Source organism: Astatotilapia calliptera, chromosome 14 (assembly GCF_900246225.1).
Source record: "Astatotilapia calliptera chromosome 14, fAstCal1.2, whole genome shotgun sequence".
In the NCBI taxonomy this organism is placed as follows: domain Eukaryota; kingdom Metazoa; phylum Chordata; class Actinopteri; order Cichliformes; family Cichlidae; genus Astatotilapia; species Astatotilapia calliptera.
The window spans coordinates 17,711,461-17,736,170 of record NC_039315.1 but is presented as its reverse complement, the minus strand read 5'-3'; the positions used below and the strand labels follow the sequence as shown (position 1 = coordinate 17,736,170).

The 24,710-nt window shown below is 40.0% G+C and overlaps 1 protein-coding gene across 1 annotated transcript in view; it reads right to left on the bottom strand.

Annotated features, from left to right (window-relative positions):
- The window catches only part of rsrc1 (arginine/serine-rich coiled-coil 1), a 120,194-nt gene that overhangs the window by 50,714 nt on the left and 44,770 nt on the right, over window positions 1-24,710 (bottom strand). Inside the window, exon 6 of the mRNA XM_026193065.1 lies at window positions 13,884-13,935. Coding sequence (XP_026048850.1) covers window positions 13,884-13,935 — 52 coding nt within the window. The remainder of the gene's footprint in view (window positions 1-13,883; window positions 13,936-24,710) is intronic.

Here is a 24,710-nt window from a genome sequence, read left to right as displayed (position 1 = left end):
TCCCATTTTACATCATTAAGTTATTTATAAAATAGTTTCCCTTGCTGCAGTGCTACTGTTGAAAGAAGGGGGCAGTAAAGCACCTACAACACCATGAAACAACAAGAAGAGAAGAACGACATGCTAATAAAGATCAGGCCTCAAACTGACAAAGTGTGCAAGTAAAATCAGGAAAAACATGCAAAGCCAGCCAACGACAGCTGTTAAAAAGATCTGGGTGGAGGACTAAACACAGGCGAGCTCCAGCACAAACAGTGCCAGGTAAAGCTAGCATGCTGCAAGTCTGCCACAGCCAATACGTGGTCATTTGAGAGCAGCAAAGCCAATCCTAAGAAAAAGTAACAGACTTTCAAACGCAATACCCAAATACAAAAGTATAAAAGTATTCGGAAACGTGGCTATTCAATGTTTCTGAAGCAGATTCTTCTTGCATCATTATTTTCTACTAATTCACATTGATATTCAATTTGCATGAGTATATATGAGATGAATGCACACGAAAAGGAGATGATGCAAAAAAAAAAAAAAAAAATCTCACAGGTATTAAAGTTTTGCAATATCAAAAGAAACCAAGAATACTTTAATCTGCATGTATTCGTTTTCTTAGTCATATGTATGTCCAGTACATCATCACAGTAGTTGTTGCAGTATGGCAAGAGTGCTCAGGCGTTAACAATTTGCTTTTAGAATGATTTAATATAAAATGTATCTAAAATTAAACAAATAAAATACACAAACATAACCGCTCTTACAGTAAACATTCACCACTGCCTGTAATGATGTTTTCCTCCTAAATTAAAAGCAATGCAAAAAAATTGCAATTTATTTGAAATTATTTTAAGTTTAGAAAAAATGAAAGAAGAAACTACAAGAAAAAAGATAAACAGACAAAAATAATGTTCAGTTATTTTCATGCAGTAAACAACATTTTAACAGATTTAGCTAGATTTTGTGTTTTATAGAATAAAATCTGAAGCTGGGTCATTTAACAGGAGCAGCAAATGAAAGTGAATAACAGACAGCAGCTAACTGTAGGCATTAAGCTTGACATAATTTAATTGGTCCTGAGTCGGGATGTAAACATAAATACCAATGACAATCTTCAAAGTCGATTATATCGCGACAAGTTTTTTTTTTTATCGGTGTGTCCCGCAGGACCTCGGCCATTAATCCACGAGCTACATCATAATCTCCCTCTGCTGGCCATTAAACCCCCTACCTTTTCCTGATCTGTAAAATCAGCCCCTTTCCTTGATACACCTCCACATTTTGGTCCCCTGGGGGAAGCCGTTGCTCACTGTTGAGGAGTTTTACACCGATTTGTTGCCAATTTGTTGCTTTCCAGAGGAAAAAAGTAAATGTAATAATGAGGGGGGAGAAATTCATTAAACATGCAGAAAATACTTTTCAAGAACAAGAAAAAGATTCACGGGGATGTTCGTGCGGCGCATAATCATGCCTCTGTCTGCTTGGCCCGCGACTGCATAAAACATTGAATCTGGGGATGAACACGTTCTGCTGCTTTGGACCCTCTTCCTCTAAACACTCCATCCCCACTCCTTATTTTCCTCCCTCCCAAATCCCTCTATCTTCCTTTCTATCCCCCCCCCCCCCCCTCTCTCTCGAGATCTTTCTCTGCGACTGCCAGAAACTACAATCATAAAATTATTAAAATGCTGTTTGGCTGCCATTAATCAGTAATGGTGATAAATCCTTGTGTGGGAAGTGACAGAGCATTAGTTACATACCTCTTGGCCTCAAAGACAGAGAGTAATGAGCCACGAGCCGGACCGGGTCAATCATAAACTCATCAAATGCGTCATTTAATTTCTTCATTTAGACAAACACAATTTGTTTATGGGAAAGATATCAGGTGTTGTGGAATGAGAAACAGCGCTGAAACGCTGGTACATTAATCAGGGCTTGATTACACGCGACTCTGCGGTTGTTTATCCTAATTTCATTCATTTCCATCAACAAAGCAAACACAGACGAACACAGCCATTAGTGATGGTTGGGGATGGCACAATTACAGCCTCGTATTAAATAAAGTGATGATGAATGGTCCAATACAAACTAAAACAAAGGGGTTTTTATTACTTCAATTCCATCCCAGCCTCGCCTTCCTGTGTGTGTGTGTGTGTCTGTGAAGCTTCGCCGGTGTGAAAGGAGAGAAGCTGTTTCAAATTTATTACCAGAGGAGGACATATTGATGAGAGAAAAAGAAAAGGGAAAAATAAAAAAAACTTTGGCTGTTGGTTGCATATGATAACAAAGGACAGCGTTATATACAGCAAATCCTCTGTTACGGCTTCTAATTGAAATCGGTGGGTGAGCTTGTTACAGAAGCAGCTCAACCCCAGAAAGTGACACACAGACACATGCATTTATCGATACACACACAAACACTAGTTTAGCATAAACTCGAGTGTACACGTACCCCCAAACAACCCCCCTACACAAGCTGATAAAGATGAAAAAACTAACAGCAAAGTTGGATATTTTTCTTGATCATGTAAAGCTTCAAGAAGCTCAACCAGCACGTCTGCGGCTTGTTGATGCCGGCTTACGAAAAGCTACAGAACCGCACGCGGTGTTTTTCTCCAAACCACTCACTGTTAGCCATAACAACACCCGACACCTCCTTTAAATATAGCTGTAAAATTAGCCATGTGTAATTGTATAATGCTGCACTCGTTTCAACAATATCATAATTATGCACTTGCGTGATTTGTAAACCTCTCACAGAGCAGAGGCACATTCTGGGGAGTACAGTAGATACTCAGTTTCTTGCCTGCAGCCATGAAAACACAACTTGTTTTTACACTTTTACATATTAAATGAGATATAATTTGTTTGTTTGTGAGCTTTGGAGGCGCTGGTAGGCAGATTCGGTTACATTTACACAAAGCTTGACTAGCATTTGCTTGGATTTACATTTGTCATTTCCTGTGACTCAGTCATGCAGGACTGTAGCACAACAGCTGAGGCTCTACATGCTGGCATGAAGAGATGCTAAATTTGAGCTTAACAAGCTCTGGAGTTTTTGCCACTGATAAATAATAATGGATTGCATTTATATAGCCCTTTTCGGGACCCCTCAAAGCGCTTTACAATACCACTATTCATTCACTCTCACATTCATACACTGGTGAAGACAAGCTACAGTTGTAGCCACAGCTGCCCTGGGGCAGACTGACATCACCAGTAGGCGGTAGGTGAAGTGTCTTGCCCAAGGACACAACTACCGAGACTGTCCGAGGTTGCCGGGGCTTGAACCGGCAACCTTCCGATTACAAGGCGAACACCCAACTCTTGAGCCACCTTAGTTCCTCTAGCCTGTATATGTATTCATCCATATTGAGACAGCTCCTGAATAAATGTCTTTCTTCTCCTAAGATCTCAGTCACAAATGTCTAGAGACCAGTCGGCAAACTCCTGGCAACCGCCAGTTGCTGTGGGAAAATATGCATTTCTAAACCAGTCCTTGAGCGTCTGCTTGAGGTTGTTGCAATAAAAACTTGCTTCCATCATGGGAGACAGAGTTGTCTGCACTTGCCAACAACTAACAAGTCTCTAGCAATGTGTGACTGGAGCCCAACTTACAGTTTAGATTAGATTTAAGTGACATCAAACAACCCTTGACGCTTGTTCCTTTGACCTGTGCTAGTTATCGAATGCACTGTTACCCAGTCTTGGAAACAGCCACTGTAGACATGTCTGCCTTCTCTTAATCTAATTCAGCAATATTTCCTTCCACTAATCATGACACTGTTAAACATAAAACCATGCTGTAAGCTGTTTCAGCCATTTTCTTTTCACTGACAAATCATATCAGCCTGGTTTCGAATCTACTTTTGATGACGATACAAACATTAAAGTATCTCCAAAACGGGACATTTAACCAAAACAATCTACATGGATAAATACCATTACAGGCCAGAGGAAAAATAATACACCTTATCTATTCAATTACCAAAACGGCTATCAAAAGAATGCAGCTGGATGTGTGCAGAATCCAAGGTTGTTTCAGCCTCCCATCCGAACATTCATTCAGCCATTTTCTGTATCTGCTTATTTGTATTCACGGTCACAGTTGGGCTGCGGCTTGCACTGGGCAGAAGGCAGCGAAACATCACAAACACACATTCGGGCCTATGAGCGTTTTTTAATTTCAAACACACCTCACCTATGAACCTTTTCTGGCCTGTGATACGAGACCGGCCGAGGCTACAGACAGGCTACACGTCGGTCCAACTGGACAGTTTTGTTGCCGATTCAGATCACACAAATAACCTGCATGAAATTTCAACACAGCCGATCTTCATTTAAACAATTATGCTCATTCCAAAGTTGGAATGACGACTAGAAAAAAAAGCGGTTGAATATTTCCATGTGAAAATTGGAGAGTGTTAAAATCTGACTATATATATATATATATATATATATATATATATATATATATATATATATATATATATATATATATATATATATATATACACACATGATTCATCAAATGGCAAATGCTTAGTAACATGGTGATGTTATTAATGACATCACAGAGTTTGTTTCTCTTCAGTTCATAGCAGAGGGGGAGGGGGTTTGCAGGTAAAGTACTTTTCAAAAACCCAGCACGCATGTAGAGCCACGTTGCCGAAGTAGCACTATCCCACTCTGCATAAATTCACTGAGACCAACAATCATGATTAACAACCACGGCTACTGGAACAGCCAAAACACGATTGCATTTCTGGCATAATTGTATGGCCCCGGCCTTAACATGAAGAATAGTGTGTCACAGGGTGGAAATTATTCCAAATCACGAAAGCAGGAATGCACAGGTCAACACTTTGCTGCAATCTATTTATGTCTAATCCAGGGCCAATTGGACAGCTACATCTATTAAACGCCTGCAGAAATATTTACAAACACAAAGTGAGGAGATGGGGTGATCCTAAAAACCAAATGATATCACAGTACGACCTGCTAAAAGATTCACCTCTCCACCGTCTTCCCTTGCAAGAAGAAAAAAAAATGCCCTAGACACAAAATCTTTTGCAGCAATACCTTTCACATGGTGAGAATTGCAGTACTGCTGCTACACACGGTCTTTACTCTTTCCTTCTAATCTTTCTCTCACGCTCTGCATTCTTTGCATTCAGCCTCCCTTCTCCACCATCTTCCAAAAAAAGCCCTGAATGCCTGCCAGTGGTCCAAGGTAATTAAATTACTTAGCAAAGTTTACTTAACAGTAAATGGTTAGCAAAATTTAAGGTGATTGCAAATTTGCTTTCATTTCACTTCAATGGCTGGCCTGTTTAAGGCTCGTCTGCAAATAATTAGCACATACATTTGCATCAAAATCGTTTAAACCATATGTTGCAAAATTATGGAAAACAGCAAATTAAAAATATTCCTTTTCTGTTATGGAAATGCCTACATGTTGAGAGGAGAGAAAGAGAGAGTTAGAGCGGGAGGGAGGAGGGAAAGATATCACCATGTGTCTCCAAACACCAACAACAAGGAGGGGAGAAAAAGTAAAGGAGGAGGAAGGAGGGTGCAATAATGATTCAGTTTGGATTTGAACACACTCATAACGATCTTTTTCAAGAGCTCACCAGATGCTGTTTGAAATCTGCCCACAGAAGAAAAACAAAGCTTTCCTCAATCTCTTACTCTCTTTCTCTCTCTCTCACACACACACACACACACACACACAAAGAATCAGAGAACTTCCTCTAAGTGGCTCTGTCTGGTACAGTATATACTACTCCCTAAGGCAGGGCAAGGAAAGCTGTACATTAATTTGACAAGTAGTATCGACAACCTGAACCCTCAGTATCACAGAGAAGGATAAGTAAGGCTAAAATAAGTGACAATAAATAAAGGCGATTGTGGACCCCAGCATCCAAATAACCTAATATTTTCTCAACTAATGAAGTAATTATTTAGTCAGTACAATTCCAGAAAGTAAAAGAAGAAAACCTCAAATGTTTTGTCCAACCCACACCCTCCTCAAACCGAAAAATATTGAATATATAATGATGTTAAGATAGAAAAACGCAGCAAATCTCCATGTTTTGAAAGCTTTAACCAGCATGTGTTTCACGTCAATAAACAGAGTTATAAAAATAATTGACAAGTGACTATCTGCTGATCCATTCGTCAGTTAATCTCCTCTGTAGCCAATTATTTTTAGTTACCGCTGCACCTACCAGTTATTTGCATGACGGGTTTGTTGAAAATATTGTTGGTGCAAACTGACAAAGAAATGACTCAAAAAACCAGCGTAGATTCCTGTTTAAAGACTGCACTGATAATCAAAAAAGCTCCAGATACATTTTACTTAAATAAACGATTAATACAGTGTATGTATACCTTTTAATTTAAAAAAATATAATAATTAAAGCGCAATAAAAACAATGAATAAGATGAAAATGTTACACAAAGCTCTGGACCGATTGATGAAGAGCTTCCTGTTAAAATAAGTGCGGTTGATAGAAGTTGATAAACTTATTGTAGAGGAGCAGTCACGAGGACCAAATTCTTCTCAAAATCCTTAAATGCTTATTCTTTAAAGGTGGAGAGAACTCATCATTTAGCCAAAGTTAAGACTGCATTCGCGTTTTGCAGTGTTGCTGTTGAATTTTTGCCGTAGCTTTAATGTTAAATCAGATAAACTGTTCCCGTACCATGGCAATGCAGGAAAAGCAAGAAAGCAGGACATGAAAAAGCGTAGGATGCAGTTGGACCTGCGTTTATTATACCCATAAAACAAACCAAAAATCAATTGGCACATAAACCTCGTATCCGTGCAGTCATTTGCTCAATCATACCCCCTCCCCACGACTGACAGATGCCTGACCTGAAAGACTTCCTATTGAAAATAGAGATTACTCGTAAGTATAGATGAACGCACATCCAGTTCTTTTTAAAATTCACACACACCCTTAAAATGTGCACTTCTTTCGAGGGGGTTTTGTGGATGCTCACTATATGGTATAGTTTTTAAAGTGAGCTTGACAAACCCTTCCACCGATCACATGGTTATCAGTGTGTGTTAGGGGCTGTTTGTTAAAAATCTTATTCAGGTATCGGGGTCTTGTATAAGTGCAGGCCCCATACTCACTCTCTCTCGCTCCCTCTGCCTCAGAGACATAATTACGAGTGTTGACTGGAACAGTGAGGTAATGGCACATAAATCCAGCTGATCAATGGTTACGGAGACTAAATTACAGGACACTCTTGTCCCATTATCCTCTCAGAGGACAACAGGAGATGCATTCCTGCAGAGATGCAAAGGAGATTTCTGCTGCAGTTGTGTAATTGTTTCCTTTATTTGAATACGCTGGAAGCAATGTTGTTACCTTTCTAGCTTTATGATCACACTAACAGGAAACCAAACTGTATATCAAACTACACTCTCTGTAATTCCACTAAACGAATACAATGTTATAGTAAGGCTTTTAAAACATGAGCAAATATCACTTAAGAAGCTATTCTTTGACCAAACTTTTATTGTTAAATTAGGAAAGCAAAACATGACTGTTATAACAAGAGAGTAAATTACAAAAAGCATAGAGTGTTGTCTTTAAATCAAACCATTATGTATAATTGCTTATAATGTTTTAAACCAAGAGATTCCCTGATTCTGATTGCAGAGCACCCTAGTAATAGTAAACGGGCATACATTTAGACTGAATGCGAGCGAAGGGGAACGTGTAGTTAGGAGTTATTACAGGGTAATTCCCTTGTGTTTTTACAGAGAAAATCCCCTTTGAAATGAAGGTCATCACTTGTGTTTGTGACAATCATTTCAGTCATGTCATACAAAGAGTGTTGCCACAACTGGAGTGACAGCAAGGTGATGAAGATGGATAATGCGATAACTACAATTCGCCGCCTAACAAATCCTGTGCTGCAATCGCGTGCAGATTGCTCAATCTAAGTAGATGGCAATAACAGTAGAGATAATAAAAAACGAAGAAAGACCAAGTTTATAAAGAAAAGGTATGTATTTGAGTGAGGCAACAAAAAAAAAAAAAAAAGAAAAGAAAAAAGGACTGGGTCTCGCCTCCATCGCCCAGTCCCCGTCACCTCTTATTCTATCAGAACAAAGGGCGGCAGCCTCCTAAATGCGGCGCATTAGCCCTTTAGTTCCAGAGGGGGTAAGGTGACACCCTCCATGTATGTGGTCTGTTCAGCACACATCTGTCAGGGCCTAAGGGGGTGGGCAGGAGGGGGGGGGAGGGACAGCAGGACCTAGACGCACAAGGAAGACGGAGGAAAGAAGGAGAAAGCTCAAGAAAAAGGGTGTGTGTGTTTTTGGGAACCCTGCTGTGACCAAGAAGCCTAATACCCTGTATTTACTCTGGATGAATTAGTCCTATCGTATGATGCTGCTAAGCTTCGCTGATCACGCAACGCTTTGCGTCTTCAGTAAAAGACACGCAAACCCAAACAGAAGAGACTGAGACACTTCAACAGACAAGCTGATAAAAATAAATAAATGTGCACCTTCGTACCCTGGTAGCAGCGGTAGTGATATTTGTTAAAACTGAATTAAACATGTAACGCTGAACGACTGGTCTCTGAGACTTCAACAGGACTTGTTCTCCGTCTCGCCTCTTAATTTCATTTTAGTTTTTACAGAACGCCATTAAAAGCAAACGTAAACACGGGATTTCAACTGACATGAACAGATATCAACAGTGAATTTATCAGTTACTCTTACTGACTCAATAAATCAAGATTTGTCCTTGTTAAAAATAATGCTACTTGACTTGGAATGTAACATAATTTCATAAAAAGGCAATAAGTTTCAGAATAATTAGTATGAAGAATCTGGACTACATTTAAACTTGACCCGACTGGTGATGAACAGTCCAGTCAAGTTTACTTGACGCACTATTACTGATGAAAGTTGGAGCTTTTTTTTCCTAATCAAAGCTGTATTTTTTAAAAAAGAGGCATCGATACAAAACAGCTGCAAATTTGAGCCTTTTGTATTTCAATATGACACATGTGCACGAACACTGCTTACAATCAAAAAGTACATTGGCCAGACATTCAAATACATATGTCTTATTATTCCTTATTAATGTTAAGTGTTAGGTGTTTTCATTATAACTTAAGCTATGGAGTTATATATTTTCATTATAACTCCATAGCTTAAGTTGAAAACTGAAACAATGCTCGGTTTTTCAGCTAGGTGTTAAACTGACAGAAGAAGTTAATTCAGACCAGTGAAGCCCTTCCAAGTTCAAGCCTCTGATGAGATCTTAAGGATTGTTTGTTTTGCTGCTGTCAAAGGTTCAAATGGAGGGAAGAAGGAGGTTTTGATGACCCTTGGCCCTCAGGTCCTAAGTGGGTGTTCTGCAAACACTCCCTATTGACATGTGGATAAGGAGAGGCCCGCTGCTGAGCACAGTACTTATGTTCATTTGAGTGGAAATGGACACTGCTATGAAAAGAGCCAAGAACCAAGCAAGTGGCTGAAAGGAACAAGAGTATTAGATATAGTAAGGGTGTCATGGTTGCTGTGTGTCTGAATGGAGGTATGTATGGATCGAATAAAGTGGTTTCTTTTGTGTTTGTCAGCTTTGAAAACAACAAGGCTCCTATACTTCTTATTTATGTGTGATTTATGACGACTCAGTATGTCGCTCAAGAGACGTACTTATGAATCAGGGGAGAGAAATAAGTTGTGCTGAAATCCAAATGAATCAAACATATGGAGGGTGTCACACAGTGTTACTTTGGCCTCTATGTAAATTGTACACTGCCCAAATAAATCCAGATGAACTTCCAGAAATGACAGCCTTCCAAAAAGTTTTTCCGTTTTCTGTCTCATACATTTTTTGATAATCCACACTAGGGAAAAGCAAGCACTATATAATAATATATAATAACAATAATAATGAAAAAAAAAATGCTTTAAATGGCGTATATCATAAACAAGATACAGAAAAGGTTTCTCTTTATATATTTTGGAACGATGAATCACATTCAGAATGTAATAAATAAAATGTCTGCATCCTGCTATGATGCAACATTTACTATAAATTCTATGTGCATAAGAATTATTACATATATAAATATTGAAATTTTGATCAGTACCTTATTATTGATTAAATTATGATAAGCAAGTTTGGTATGGAAATACGGGGTGTACTCTGTGAGTGTGTGTGTAGGTGTGTGCGTGTTTGATATGTAGGCCAAGCAGGAAGTGACCCATAAACATATCCATCCAGCTCTTTCATTGGGGGCCAGTGTTGCCCTCCTCATCCCGCTCCACACACACACACACACACACACACACACACACACACACACACACACACACACACACACTCTCAAAGCCCCTAGTGAGCGCTAAGCAGGCCAGCGGGCCAGCCGAGGGGGCTCATTACAGGTCCACAGAGCCCCCCAACACAAAGGCCTGAGCCGCTTTAGCCATGGGATGATCTGCTCTCTACTGACTAGAGAGAGTCCATAGACGGACAAAAGGAGGGAGGGGAGGGAGGGGATGGAGAAAAAGAGGTGAAGGAGAGCAGAGATGAGGAGAGGAGAGGAGAGCCGCGGGCTTTAAGGATGTCAGGAGACCCCGAGAGAGAAAGCCTGGCGGGCGCTCAGAGAGGAACGGAGAGAAGGAGGAGGAGGAAGCTTAAGCTCCACGGCTACGTCAGGACATTAACATTCACACAACCTCCCAACATCTGCTGCTTCCTTCTCGCCTTCCATCCCTATCTCCCTCTACCCGCTAACAACGCTGGAACAAAGACGGTGAGGCAGAATGAGCGGACAGATAGACGGAGAGAAGAGAAGCAAAAATGGGGAGAGCAAGGAGAGATATGAGCCAGATGAATTAAGAAGATTTGGCAGCAAGAGACTTAGCAGCTGCAAGTTCAGAGGATTTTAGAAGTAAAACTAAAAAAAAAAAAAAAAAGACATCCCTAATAATTGTAATTATACAAATGTGATGAAATTACCAAGGGCACACTGACTAAAACTGAGGGCAAAAAGCTGAAAATAAATCTGAAATAAAAACAATTATAAAAGTATTAAATATAAAGCATTTCATCAAGTTAAAACCGTTTGCCTATTTGTATTTTATTATGGGTCTTTATGAGTGACATGATCACCCGAAGACCTGATACAGGCCAGGCTCGGCTCTATGGTGGAGACAGTTTCTGACTGAGCCATAAAACTGTTCTTCTGGAAGCCTCCAGGAAAGAGAGGAAAAGCAGAGACATGTCCAGCGCATTAAACCCTCTCCTTTAGTCCTGCGTCTGGCCCTGAGCCTGTGTCTGCACCAGTGTGACCCAATGCACTCAAAGCCACATGCTCAATTTTATGATGCTTCACCGCCATTAGTACAACATTAGCCTTGAGGTGGCAGTGCAACGAGCTGGGCCTATACAAGAATACGCATAAGAAAAAGAGAGAACTCAAATATTTCTAAACTAGTTCCCATTCTTTAACAAAATAAATGTTAAAAATCACCAATCCTCACATGTAAACTATGCCAATTTAACATATGATGGAGTATGTAAGATATGGCTCCGAAAGTTAAAGTTCAACTGAGTGAAATCACATCAAGGGATGGCAGTGTTGTTCTGTGGCCTACGGCGAGGGTGAACAAGTCTTAAGTGAGCTAAGTATGTGGCTGGCGGGTGCTTTATAGATGATGTATAGATGCTTCGTTCTTTCATATATTTCCTGTGGTGAAATTAGAGCCCTGTTCTGAAGTGCTGTGTGAGTGTGTGTGTGTGTGTGTGTGTGTGTGTGTGTGTGTGTGTGTGTGTGTGTGTGTGTGTGTGTGTGTGTGTGTGTGTGTGTGTGTGTGTGTGTGTGTGTGTGTGTATGACTGTAAACATGAAGACATCTTTCTCCACAGTCAATCTCTGCCTGTCACATCTGGCTCGCAACTCTACCCCTCGAATACACACTGGAATATATACACCGTGTACATGGTGACATCTATGACTTATGTACTGGGAGGAGTGTTTGAAATTAAGCTGCAGTGAATATGGGCCCAGAAGCACTCAAAGTGGAGTGTGTGTGTGTGTGTGTGTGTGTGTGTGTGTGTGTGTGTGTGTGTGTGTGTGTGTGTGTGTGTGTGTGTGTGCGCGTGTGTGTGTGTGCGTGCGTGTGTGTGTGTGTGTGTGTGTGTGTGTGTATTTGTCTGTGTGTGTGAGAGGTAGTTGTAATGTATGTGGGGAGGGTTGCTTTGACTCTGTGCAGAGGAAAACAACCATGAAACCCATTCAGGTTCACAGTGGAGAGAGACAAGAGACTGTGGCTTAATCCCAAAAGGTTTAGCAGTCCAGCTGGAAAACGTGTTTAAAATCTTTTTATTTTTTTAATTTAACATATTTATCGCTGCATGTAAAAGTGGTCACCTGTTGGTTTCTTGACTACTGTCTCGAAGCCTTGAGTTTGGCATTTTAGTCAATTATAGTTTTCTTTGGGAGCTGCAAATGGCCAAATTTGGAAGTGAGGGTGGCTCCGACGCTATCACCTAGTGCTAATTTGCTGGGTTAGTAAGGTGGACAGACCGTATGAGTGCATTGCAAAGACATAGTTAGCTACTTTCTTGACCAATTCCAATTTTTGAGAATGCTAAACATTGGTGAAGCCGCCCAGTGGCTACCTATAAGTACTAGCACAACTATTACAGTAACTAGAATTTCACCCACTGAAGGCACTGCAATCGACTTGGCCAACATGGGAAAGTAGCACATTTAACCAATCAAAACACTCAGCTGTGACTTTAATATGTAGCTACATCAAAAAGGGTGCCACACTATTTCATTTAAATGAATTGGCACAAATAATAATTTTACAGTGCACAGGTTTCATCAGGTCCCACTCACACAAACCGAGAGACAAGTTGGCAACCACCGAGCAATCACTGAGCAACCACCAGTTGTGAGGGAAAACTGTGTAGTGGTTGGTGGATTCTGCTACTGCTGCCTATTGCTGAGTGAAATGAGATGAAAAGTTTTTATTTCACCCAAATCATTCTTGTGATTGTTTTTGTCGCTAGCAGATTGCCACAAGTGCCAGTGTTTGCATGGAAGACAACAACTTGTCTGCAAACTGTTGCCAACTACTTGTGGAGCAGTTGAAAAACTACAAAAACTGTGACACAAACCAGAAACAGAGAACACTCGCCTTACAACTGTGCCACACTGCTCCGGTCAAGACATGTTAAACTTTTATTTTGAAGGCAAATGCTTGACTTCGAGTCTTTGCAGACAAGTCTGCATCTTCCATGCAATCTATGGTCGAATGTGACAATCTGCAACCAGTGCAATCTAGCTTTCAAGAACATATACCTCTTCACAATCATTTTCAACTAGCAACTGCCAGCAACCAAGTTGGGGAACACACATTTTTTTTCTCACTGGGTGACGGATGGTTACCAGATGGTTGCTAACTGGTCTCTAGGACTCCTACAGGGAAGAGTCAGTGGTAATCTCAAGAAATGATCAATAATCACTTTAAAATAAAAATAACAACAGCAACAAAAAAGAATGTTGCGTTGTTTTTCTGAACACATTACTGTAAATAATTTGTAAATCCACTGCTTTAGTGTTTAACCTTAAGTACTATCAAAGGGTTATTTGTCTTTCAATTAATAAAAGGGAGACTGACAGTGGACCGACCGACCTATACTGACATCCCTAGACTGATGAGTTACAGTGACAGAAAATACCCACTTCTGCATAGAAATTACTGTACTGTACTGTCAGACTACAGATGTGCAGCACTGCAAAGTATTTTTACATACTTCCACAGATTCCCGACATGAGGGCGCAACATTTCTGAGCCACGCTGTGACAAAAATAAAAACATTAATATTATCCACTTACCCGCAGCCTGCAGGACCAAATGCATTCGAACCTTAGCCTGCTCTGCTGGAGTCTGCAGAAGAGTGACAGACAAAGAGATATTGAAATGAAAAAAATCAGACAGCAACATGATATTTTAATTGTTGGATTTTGTTATTTTAAATGGTTTATTGGTAAAGGCCAGCTACAGATTAGCTGGTAGACTGAGTGTGCTTGAGGTCATTTTTAGCACTTGTTGACACAAAAGCTTCCAAATGTAATTTTTTTTATAAAGAAGAAAAAAGAAAAAAAGATGATCCACCTTTCACTTTGGCACCCTGCTGCCTGACACATGACAAAGCACAGTTTGCGACAGGACCAACGGCAGCCACACTTACAAAATGTCATCTATGTAATTTAGCTCGAAAACTGCTGTGTCCCTTAGGCCAACAAAATATTTTACCCACGATAATCTTTAACTGCAACCATTAGAGTGAATGTTCCCGTAAACTGTCCTCATAGAGCACCAAGGGACAACTTCACCAAGCTACTAGGCCTCGTCATCTATAAAAATGCTGCTAGTGGAGAAAAAAAATAAAAAAGAATGAAATGAAATAAAACAGAAAGCAGCATCTCTGACACACCAGGGAGAATCAATGAGTAAAAGATGAAGAGAAATTTAGAGACAAAGAAAGAGAGAGAGGGTAGGAGAGAAAACAAAAGCTGCTGTAACAAGTCTTTGGAGAGTTGGATAAGAGGGCACGGAGAGCACATTTTACAAAGATCACAGCCAAAGACTCAACATATTCCCCCTTCCTATTGTGTGTGTGTGTGTGTGTGTGTGTGTGTGTGTGTGTGTGTGTGTGTGTGTGTGTGTGTGTGTGTGTGTGTGTGTGTGTGTGTGTGTGTGTGTGTGTGTGTGTGCATCAGAAACATTTAGCGGGCATGAACGGGCGAGGGCCTTGTGCTTTGACAGCTGTATTGGGAAGCACATCCCTTTTCTTTTTTTTTTTCCCATGACATGGCCTCAAAAGGGTCTTGCTGCAATTCCAATATCACTGCTATTAGATTTGAGGGTCTTAATTGTCAAGCAAGAATGATGGCTACGACAGGGCACGAGCTATAAAAGGCGAAGCGCGATGCAGATTGCTCTCAGAGGTGTTTTGGCGCTGCCGTGGCAAAGCGGCCCTTGTTACCATGCAGCGGCAGAGACTGTGTGTAGGATTAGAGAGAAATTAAATGCTAATGGGGATGGGATCTGAATCCGCTGCCTGGGAGCATCATTTAGACGACAGGGCCGGGGCGTCGCTGACAGGCAGCGCTTCCTCCCTCCACCTCCTCCTCCAACAGACAACCCAGCTCTTCCTCCCATCCTTCCATCTCATGACTCCCCACGCACAACACAAAAAATCAGATTTATCAAACTGTAAACTTGTCACTTTGTAAAAACGTCACTTTTCGGTGGCAGTCGGGGAAATATAATGACCCCCTTTAATGTAGTGATGTCAGGGTGCTGTATCCTAGATGGTACACACATCAAGGCATGACTGACACTGAGACATACGTAATGCAACATGGATGTGTGCTGACATGGCGGATCACACGTACTGACTGGCACTGCTTGACAGTCAAAATTATGAAGCGCTATTATAAGAAGAGGAAAAACACTTGAGGCCTTCATTCACACAAAAATGTATGTATACACACACACACACACACACACACACACACACACACACAAACACTCTACCTACCTTCACAAAAAAGGGATTATACCATAATTTGTCTAATTTCTCGTCCTTTTTCAGCAGCTTCACATTCAGGTTTTGAACCCAGTTTAAAGGCACAATTATGACAAAGTAATCAGTCCTGCTACAACCAGCCACATAACGCAATAACACATCACTGCTTAACTATCCTGATCATTGTGTGCTACGCAATCATCTTAGTTACAGTTTATTACAACGCCCACTCCGTAATTACATTAGCCTTTGTTTACATTGGCCGTAAGGCATGTGCAAGTCCATGCATCCTAAATGCGCACGCACGCACACACAAACACACACACACTTCCAACAGTTCCTCAAGGGGTAATGAAACACTGAATCACACTACTGCTGCTACTGTACGCGTTCTCTGTAAGGGCTGAAACTCCCAAGCAATTCTTACAACATTAACCAGTAAAGTGAAAACAACTATTTCCTAATAACAACAACAATGATTGGATTGAGGCCAGAGGGGTGAAGCGTGTTTCCAAGTTTTAGCAGAGAGAATGAAAGCAGTTTTCTCCTCAGAGTCACGCATGGTTTGAGTTTCGCTTTAAATAAATGCAGAACAACAAGGGAGGGGGGGAAAGCATCTTTAAAAAAGCTGCGCTCCCCGAAGTACTAAATGAAGCGTGACAGAGTAACACTCTAATTAATATCAAGTTATCATCACAAGTAATGTAAAAGGTACTCAGAAGTCAGCTAACAAACATACACACATGCCCAAAATTGCATGTTTTTTGCTTCACAACTAACTCTTTATTTTTCACTCTAATTCACACGCGCACGCCTGCTCCCTCTGTGTGTAATTCATTAGTAAACAATAAAAAGGCGTTAATTGTGTTCCCCAGAGGCAGATCTGAGCTCCCCCCACTGGGAGAGAGGCACCCGCTGCATCTGAAGTGGCTTTGCCCCTCAATTAGAACTGCGCCTTTCCCCACGTGCACAAACAAACACGAGACACCGGGAGGAGGACTGTGTGTGTGTAGGGAAGTAATGTGACTTGGAAATGAGCAGTGCTTTCCTTGTAGAGGTTTTAGATTATCACACTGTGAGAAAAAGGGAGAATGGCACAGGAAAAAAAATGAGACAGGGAACAAGAAGTTGTGCTTTCTTTATGGTTCTGGAAATATAGAAGATCAAATGAAGGGGAGTGTTAAGAAGAGGGGAAAAAACTTAAAAGAGGAAGAATATAGACATATAGGAGGCCAAAGACAAATTAGAAAAAATATAAATACTTTTAATGATGTTATATTAGCAAGCACTTACACGCCATACCACTAACAGCTTGAGAAGAATGCAGATCTGCTCATTCAGAGCCATCAAAGAAGTGTCTTTCTGAAGCACACTGTGGACAAGAAAAGCTGAAAGAAACCCTCCAATTAACTGACCAGCACCTTTACCAATAAACCTCCAGGCACCTTAAAACCACAATTATATTCCAATAGAACTTTTTCATATGATTTTCATTGAATCATATTGCATCCTGAAAAGTTTTCTGGTGTTCCAAATACGGACCATCGGCAGACAAGGTGAAGAGCTAACTGTCAAAGAGGGGCATACAGACGTACTAGTATGTACTTTTGACATTAATTTCAAAGGAATTTTTGTGGCTTGTACTTCATTATAAAATAAAAACTGACAGATCTAGTACCATTCAGTTTTTCTATTATTTATTTTTAAATTCTGCCAATTTTTTCTTCTTTCCACACATCTGGCGAATTGCTTGAGCATGTAAACAGTGCTTATGTGCAAGCCCTGTTTGTCAAAATCTGCAGTATTTCAGTTAGTTATCAGTTAAATATTAAATGTGTGTCCTGCTATGGATCCCTCTAAGTGTTGTATGTATGACAATGAAAAATCCAGTTATGCACGTATGGAGTAGGTAATATTATTAACATCATAGATATCACATTTTTCCTCTTTTTCGCTATCAAGCTGTAAAGAAACAACTTAAAAAACACACACACACACACACACATTCATCTATCATAAAAGAATCTGCTCTTATTGGTTTGACAACACTGTGGCACCCACACCCTCTAGAAAATTCTTGTTCCAAATGTAACAGGAAGTCCAGTGTGCTCAAAGCAGCTTGCACGCTTACCTCACCACGCCGACGACAGACACACTGAGACACGCTTAGCTCAGCTAAGTGCCATTAGTCAAAAATAAACACGTCCCATTAGAAAAATAAATTACCCTCACACTGCTTGCTAAAAACAATGCTAGCCTGTGTATAATGAGGTCCGCACGCAGGAAATTTCATCTCTTTGCGGTAATTCACTAGTTCGAGACGCAGACAAAGCAAAGTGTGGTGGGTCAGGTGATGATTGTTAAAGCAGGAAGAGTGAAGCCAAACAAAGGTCAGAAAGGCCATCTCTAACCAGCGTGATGTATCAGTTCCATCTAACCACACAACAGGAAGAGTTCATTTATGATTACGCAAAAAGAGGTGGAGGACATAAGTAAAGAAGAAAAAGCACACAGAGAATGCAAAACTCCAACCAAGGCACAGCTTAAATTCTCAGCAGTATTTACTTTGAAGGGAACAGTCTTGTATTTTCTATATATTCATTTTTGGCCCCTTTTTTTTCTTTTTAAACATACTTTAAGAAGTTTGTAGTGCAGTAAAAAGACGTGCAAAGAACAGGCTTTTGTTACTTGTCCCATTTTAATATACTTTACATAATTTTCAGTATATTTTTTTAATTTACGTGGATATAGTGCATTCACATCATTGTTTAGAAAGAATTGTTTAATTATCACGTTATTTTTTTATTTCCCCAAAAGCTATACATCTTCAGGTAAATGGTGCATGTATTTAAATTGTTATGTATTTAAATGGTTATAATCTGTTACTGTCATGAATGTAACAAAGTCATAATAAAATAAAGTGATATTTAGACTCCCCATATATCATTCCCTGTACATCTAATAGATCTATATATAATCATTATCACTTTGACCTTCCGATCAGTCCATTGACCTTGAAGGAGAGGTCAGGGGTCATACGGGACATGATATTTTAAATCTTTACACGGTACTCTCTATATGCTCATAGTTTCATAATCATAGTTTCTACGTTGGTCAATACTCGACCAATAAATAATTTAAAAGACTTTGGTGGAATCTAAATTTTAACGGCTTGTTAAAACGACCTCAATCCAAACCCTTAAAATTTTTTATCAGAATTCACTCGCAAACTTTTGAAGCATTGTGTTTACAGAGAAAATGCTGACACACATGCACACGCTACAAAAAACATAAACAAAACGAAACACATAACCAGCAGCGGTAACTAAACTTAACGATATTAGAAAGACTTGAAGTGGATGAGCAAAGCAGAGCATCAGCACATGAAGGAAAATTACCAACGTGAGCTGCAGTAAATAAATAAAGAACACTGGGCTGGTCAGACCTTACAAAGCGCTCCAGGTCTATCTTGTTTAATGCAGTTTGCGTGTTACAATCAAACAATCGGCATCTTGAAAACAACGGGTTAACTGATCTGTGGGTATTCTACTTTTATTTTAACGCTCAAGGCTCTGAGTGATCAGTACTGGCACATTTCATTATATCTGACCAAATAATAATTTTTATAAACAACAGACTAAGCTTGAGGTGAGGCCAAAATAAAATGTTAAAATTATTCTATTGCTTAAATCTGAGGCCTGTTAATCTTCAACAGTTGTTGTGCTCATAATATTAAAAAAAACAAACAAAAGAAAAATCATATACAGGCGGATGCACACTAGTTGGCTCTGAGTTTATTGATTTCATTATGAAAAAATGAAGTTAAAATTAGTTAATATGCTGCAAAGGCTAGATATTTATGAATAATTTAGGCAATAGGGTTGGAAGAGTGCACTTAATGCACTGTGGCCATTTAAGTAAATATAGAGATAGTGCACAAGCAATTGATTGGTTTAAGGGCAGGTATGATTTAACTCAGCCTACAGTGTGCCACCTCTTTCCTGCTTCTCAAAGAACACATTAGTGAAATGTGGGTTTGGCTAAAGTCACCTTTCTCTTCAAATGTCTTTAAAGAAACCCTCTATGGGGGGGTGGGAGGAAACGGGACATCAATGACATCATCAGTCCATCTACTGTAACATTAATCCTAATTGCGCCACTGTAACCATTATTTTCTGTCAATAAACGGCTTCAATATACACAGTGCCTACCTCAACAAACTCTTTATGCTGGAGTTGATATGCTCAATATTCATCTCATTATATTTTTAAAGTCTTCATCTGTTTCCATTTTCTTTCATTTGTTGAATTCCTCTCGGGCTTCCCCTGCATCGCCTCCTCTTCTTCCTCTCCCTCTCTCTCATACCCCCCATAAACAAACACACAGATATATCCCATACCCAAAAGAGGACAGGGGAAAACAGAGCCCCTAGAAAATGCAATATTTCTGTTTTTAATATCGAGGTCTATAAGATCAGGGCAAAGATGGGTTCCATGGCAATATGTTTATTTATATATTTTATAAGACGGAAAAAAATCTGCCTATCTGTATGTATTCGGGGTGCCTGAGCCACAGTATCTTAGCTCATCTTATATGAAAAATAATGTTGTGTATGGCTATACTTTTATATATAATGGCAATATGGGATCAGGGCTCTTTTACAATGCGCCATACTTCAGGCTAGGCCTAACAGCATTTTATGACCCGCCAGCAGTTCATCTTCATGTCTCAGGCAGGCAGGAGCACTGCATAATAATGTCGTTTCCTGCCCCCAAATGCTATTTCACAGGCCGGGGCTCATTTCTCAAACTTCACCACTTTTACAATTTCCTAAACTTTTATTCCCGTCATTATTACCAACAAGATTTCATTACGTATTTAGAATGTAAACAAGTCTGAGTAATGACACTCCCCCGTCTCCCTGGAATCATTCCCATTGATGGCTCTGCTGCTATCTCAGGCGTGTGTATTCATAAAGACACACTAGTACAAACACACACACACAAACAGAAAAACATGCACGTGCATACAAATACACAAAACTCCATGCACTGCCACAAACATCCATACAGAAATGATGCATACACTTGCATAAACTGCCCCAGACAAGATACAACTCAAAGGCAGTAATTTACTACCCCGTGTGTGTGTGTGTCTGTGTCTGTGTGTACATGCATGTATGTGTTCCTGATAAAGGGGGATGTGGTGGGGGGTAAAGAGGGGGGGGGGGGGAAGAAGAAGGAGAGAGTTTTATACTCAACTCACATAAATCATGTAGAAGAAAAATGAGCAAATGTGCAGGCTAACTCATCTTCTTCCCATCCGGAGAAAATGAAATTCACTGGAATACCTATCAAAACTGCAATCATCCAGAGATAATATCTTCTTTGGTCTATCTGCACTTTCCGATTTAATTTCCTCCATGCCCTTGACATCCAGCGATACCATTAAGATGAAGCACATACAGTAAGGGAGTAGTTCTCACGTTTTGATATATGAGAGCTCCGTGCTTAATGTAATATCATCATTTGAAAATTAATGCAATCTTTCTTTTGTTTGGGATCTCTTTTTAACATTTTTTTTGGGAAACACTCAAGGAGCAAACCACAGTGAGACGAGCAACAAGACGGGGACTGGGTTCACATGAAAAGGAGACGCAGAAACAACCAGAGATATGTGAGAAAGACCGGACAGACGGGGGGGGGGGGGGGGGGGGGGGGGGGGGGGGGATATTTTGTATTTCGAGGAGCCGCGCACACCCACCCACCCCTTCCTCATTCCGTGCGAGAATGACATGCAATTATTTCTGGGCCTGCCCCAAGTCAGAGGTCACTCAAATTACTCCATCATTTAGCCGTGCCGTTGAGATGAGAGAGACACAGAGAGAGAGAGCGGGGGGGGGAAGAGAAAGAGCGAGACAACCAGCCCTCCCTCGCAAATCCTCCCAATCCCAGCCACAACATCAAATATCATGAAATCATTAGTGTAATAAGCATGGAAATCTGTTTGCAGATTATCAACGCCCCCTCTCCCCCTCCTTTATCTGTCCACAATCTCTTCATCTAAGCTCTTTTCACCTCTTTATCCTATACAATTAGTGCAAGAAAGACAGAAGAAATAGAGAAAGGAATACATAGATTAATTAAAAGAAAGTCTGTGACATACACAAAGACAGAACTGAGAGAGAAAAAACAGCTATATTGACCTAACTCTTTGTATTTCATACTAAGACTTCTCTAGGACAAAACCCTGCCATATGAGGCAATGTCACAGTTTCGGTGTGCGAGTGTCCTGGCTACAGCTGTTGGTCCATATCTGTCATTAGCCCAACCAGGCAATTTGCCTCAGTAAACTCTTCAACTCACCAAGGGACACTCAGACATCAGCTATCCCCGAAGAGAACCATGTGGACAACAACCTGTGATGCATCGCAAAAATAAAGAGGCTTGTTTCCAGGCTGCCCGTTCCAATAAAACAAACCCACTTCGTTTTCACAAAGAAAAAAACATCTGAAACTAAACCACAGCTTTACAGAAAAAAAGGGAACGGTAGCTCCCACAGAGATAACACCCAATGTCCCCAAACACCAGATCATGTTAAGGTTTATCAGCAAACTAGTTTGTCAAAACTGCATATAAGTCGCATTTAAAATATGATGAGGGTTTGACAGCATTATGGGAAATGTACTATCTGTATTTCTAATACTATGTATTAAAGGTGAAGCTGTAGGATAATCCCTGGATTACTTTTTACTTCCCTGATGAAAATGACATTAACATATAAATTGCAGGACTGTTCAAGAAATATTGATAGTCAATAGGTAGATATGCTTATGTTTATAGCATTAGTAGAGCCAAAACTGGCCAACAGAAAAACTCGATGAGCAATCTTTTTTTTTTAATCTGTGACAGCACAGCAAAGAGTGAAGACGTGTATGTTACCATAGTAAATCAAGTCATGTGACAGGATTTACTATGGTAACTTCCCAGAGTATTGTTTAACATCTTCATGACTCGTTTTTAAAACACATGTATGGCGTTTACACCATACCGCAGGTGTTGGTAGATGTTTTTACCTATAACACATAAAATCCATCTTATTTGAGGTGTATTTTGCTTTGATCTTTAAGAGGAGTTACTCCTCATTAGCCACGTGTAATATGGTAATCCAACTGTCAAGCATATGATTAAAAATTGGTATGATTAAAAAAAAATAGAACAGAAACAGAAACAAACTCAAACTTTGTGACAACACAGCTTCTCACCCTGTGAAAAGCAGATGCTACATTTAAACGCCAGACTTTTAAAGGTCCTTTAAAGAGTTGAGGTATAAATTTATTCTAAGTAGGACCCCCCGAGTGAAGCAACACATTTTACCTCACAGACCCCAACAAACACTTGTTAAAATGAGAATAAAGGGCTATTTAAGAAAGGGCATTAAGTAACAATTTTCTAATCTATTTGCACTTTGTTAATCAGAGAGCCAACCTTAAACCCAAAACCCATACAGCAAAGATTTGGAAACGGAAATATTGAAAATATTAGAGTCACATTCTATGTGAATTTAGCTGTTTTCAATACTTGCACTTCAACAAAGGGAGGCATGTTTTTAAAGGATAATGGCTACCATGTGTTAAATGAGAGGAGGAGTTGTTATTCGCTTATTCACTAATACTTCCAAATTAAAATACTGTTAAACACCGATAATGTAATGCAGAGCAACCCACGCTACAAAAAAATGTGGCTTTGCTATCAAGACAAAAAGTCCCTCAATTTACTTTTAGCAAAGGTCTACAATGTCATATCATGACATAAGGTAAATTCCATAGTTACAGTTTTCTATGAATCGTGACCTTAACTCAACCTGCAACCCTGGACTGACCTGCAAGTCACCCTCCATCATTAGGGTTTCTTCAGACTCTTTCCACAGAACCGATGACGTACCCTCCTCCCCCCTCGTTCTTCTACTCCCCCCTCTTGTCTTGTATCCTTCCTTGGGCAGTGTGTGTGGTAGAACGATGGGTACAGCTGCTGATTGAGCCAGTAATCCTGATGAGGCTGATTCCTCGTGTATTGATTGAGCTGCTGGCTTTCTTCTACTTCACTCTAAAAAAGCTGTGCATCTGGACTGATTATCTGCTGTAGGCCACCTCTTTTGCTATCGCTCCAAATCTCCCAAAGCAAAAAAAAGAAAAAGAAAAAATAAATCCAACTCAGACTTGGGTGATCTTTGTTTGTGTATCTGTTTGTATGTGTGTCTGTGTGTATATGTGCCTGGACATGTACGTGAATGCGAACAAAAACAGAAACTAACGCAGAGCCCTGGGAGCAATTAGCTTCAGACTTTGTTTCTGCATCGCTACTGATCGCGTTCAGTCAATCTGCTGAGATGCAAAAACAACACAAGCCAAACGTGAACAATGAAACAAACCTTAGACCACACAAGCCTTAAATGCCCACCTAATTACTTCACCACTCATGAGGTTACAACAGGAAAAGGTAACATTAGTATTCATCATGAAAAATCAAGCTCCGGAATGTAAAGGGAAGCCTGACCGTCAAATCAGTGTGAAATCTGATCCGGTTTTAGTCATGAATAAACAGCAAAACAGTTACTGACTCCCATATAAAAATGATTTACAGTAATGCAAGCAAATAATTACTGTAAAAAAATAAAAAGTGTATACTTGACTGAGAGTCAGGATCGCTGGTTGAAACACCATGGTAAGTGTCAATGTGGCTGATGCACCAATCTTGAAAGCAATAGATCAGCAGAAAGTCATAAATGCCTGTTTGGAAATCTACACGAATAGGTGTGTGAGGAATTGAGAAAAACATTTGCAACAGCCCTGGAACTCTACCTCTGAGAGAGATGAGCTCTGTTATTTACAGTTCTCTGTCCCGAATCGTAATCAGAGTCTTGCACTCCCCAGGCAGCTGACTACTGGGGTGCAATCTCTCCGTAAGCATTAAAATGCCCATAAATTCAAACACTCAGTATTCAACTATTCAAATTCCCTGAGACATACATATATACACAAAAAACCATAAACTGGTAAACATACAAATGTGTTTGCGTGTGAGTCTTCGTAAGTTTGTAATGTTTAACTCAGCTATCCTGATGAGTA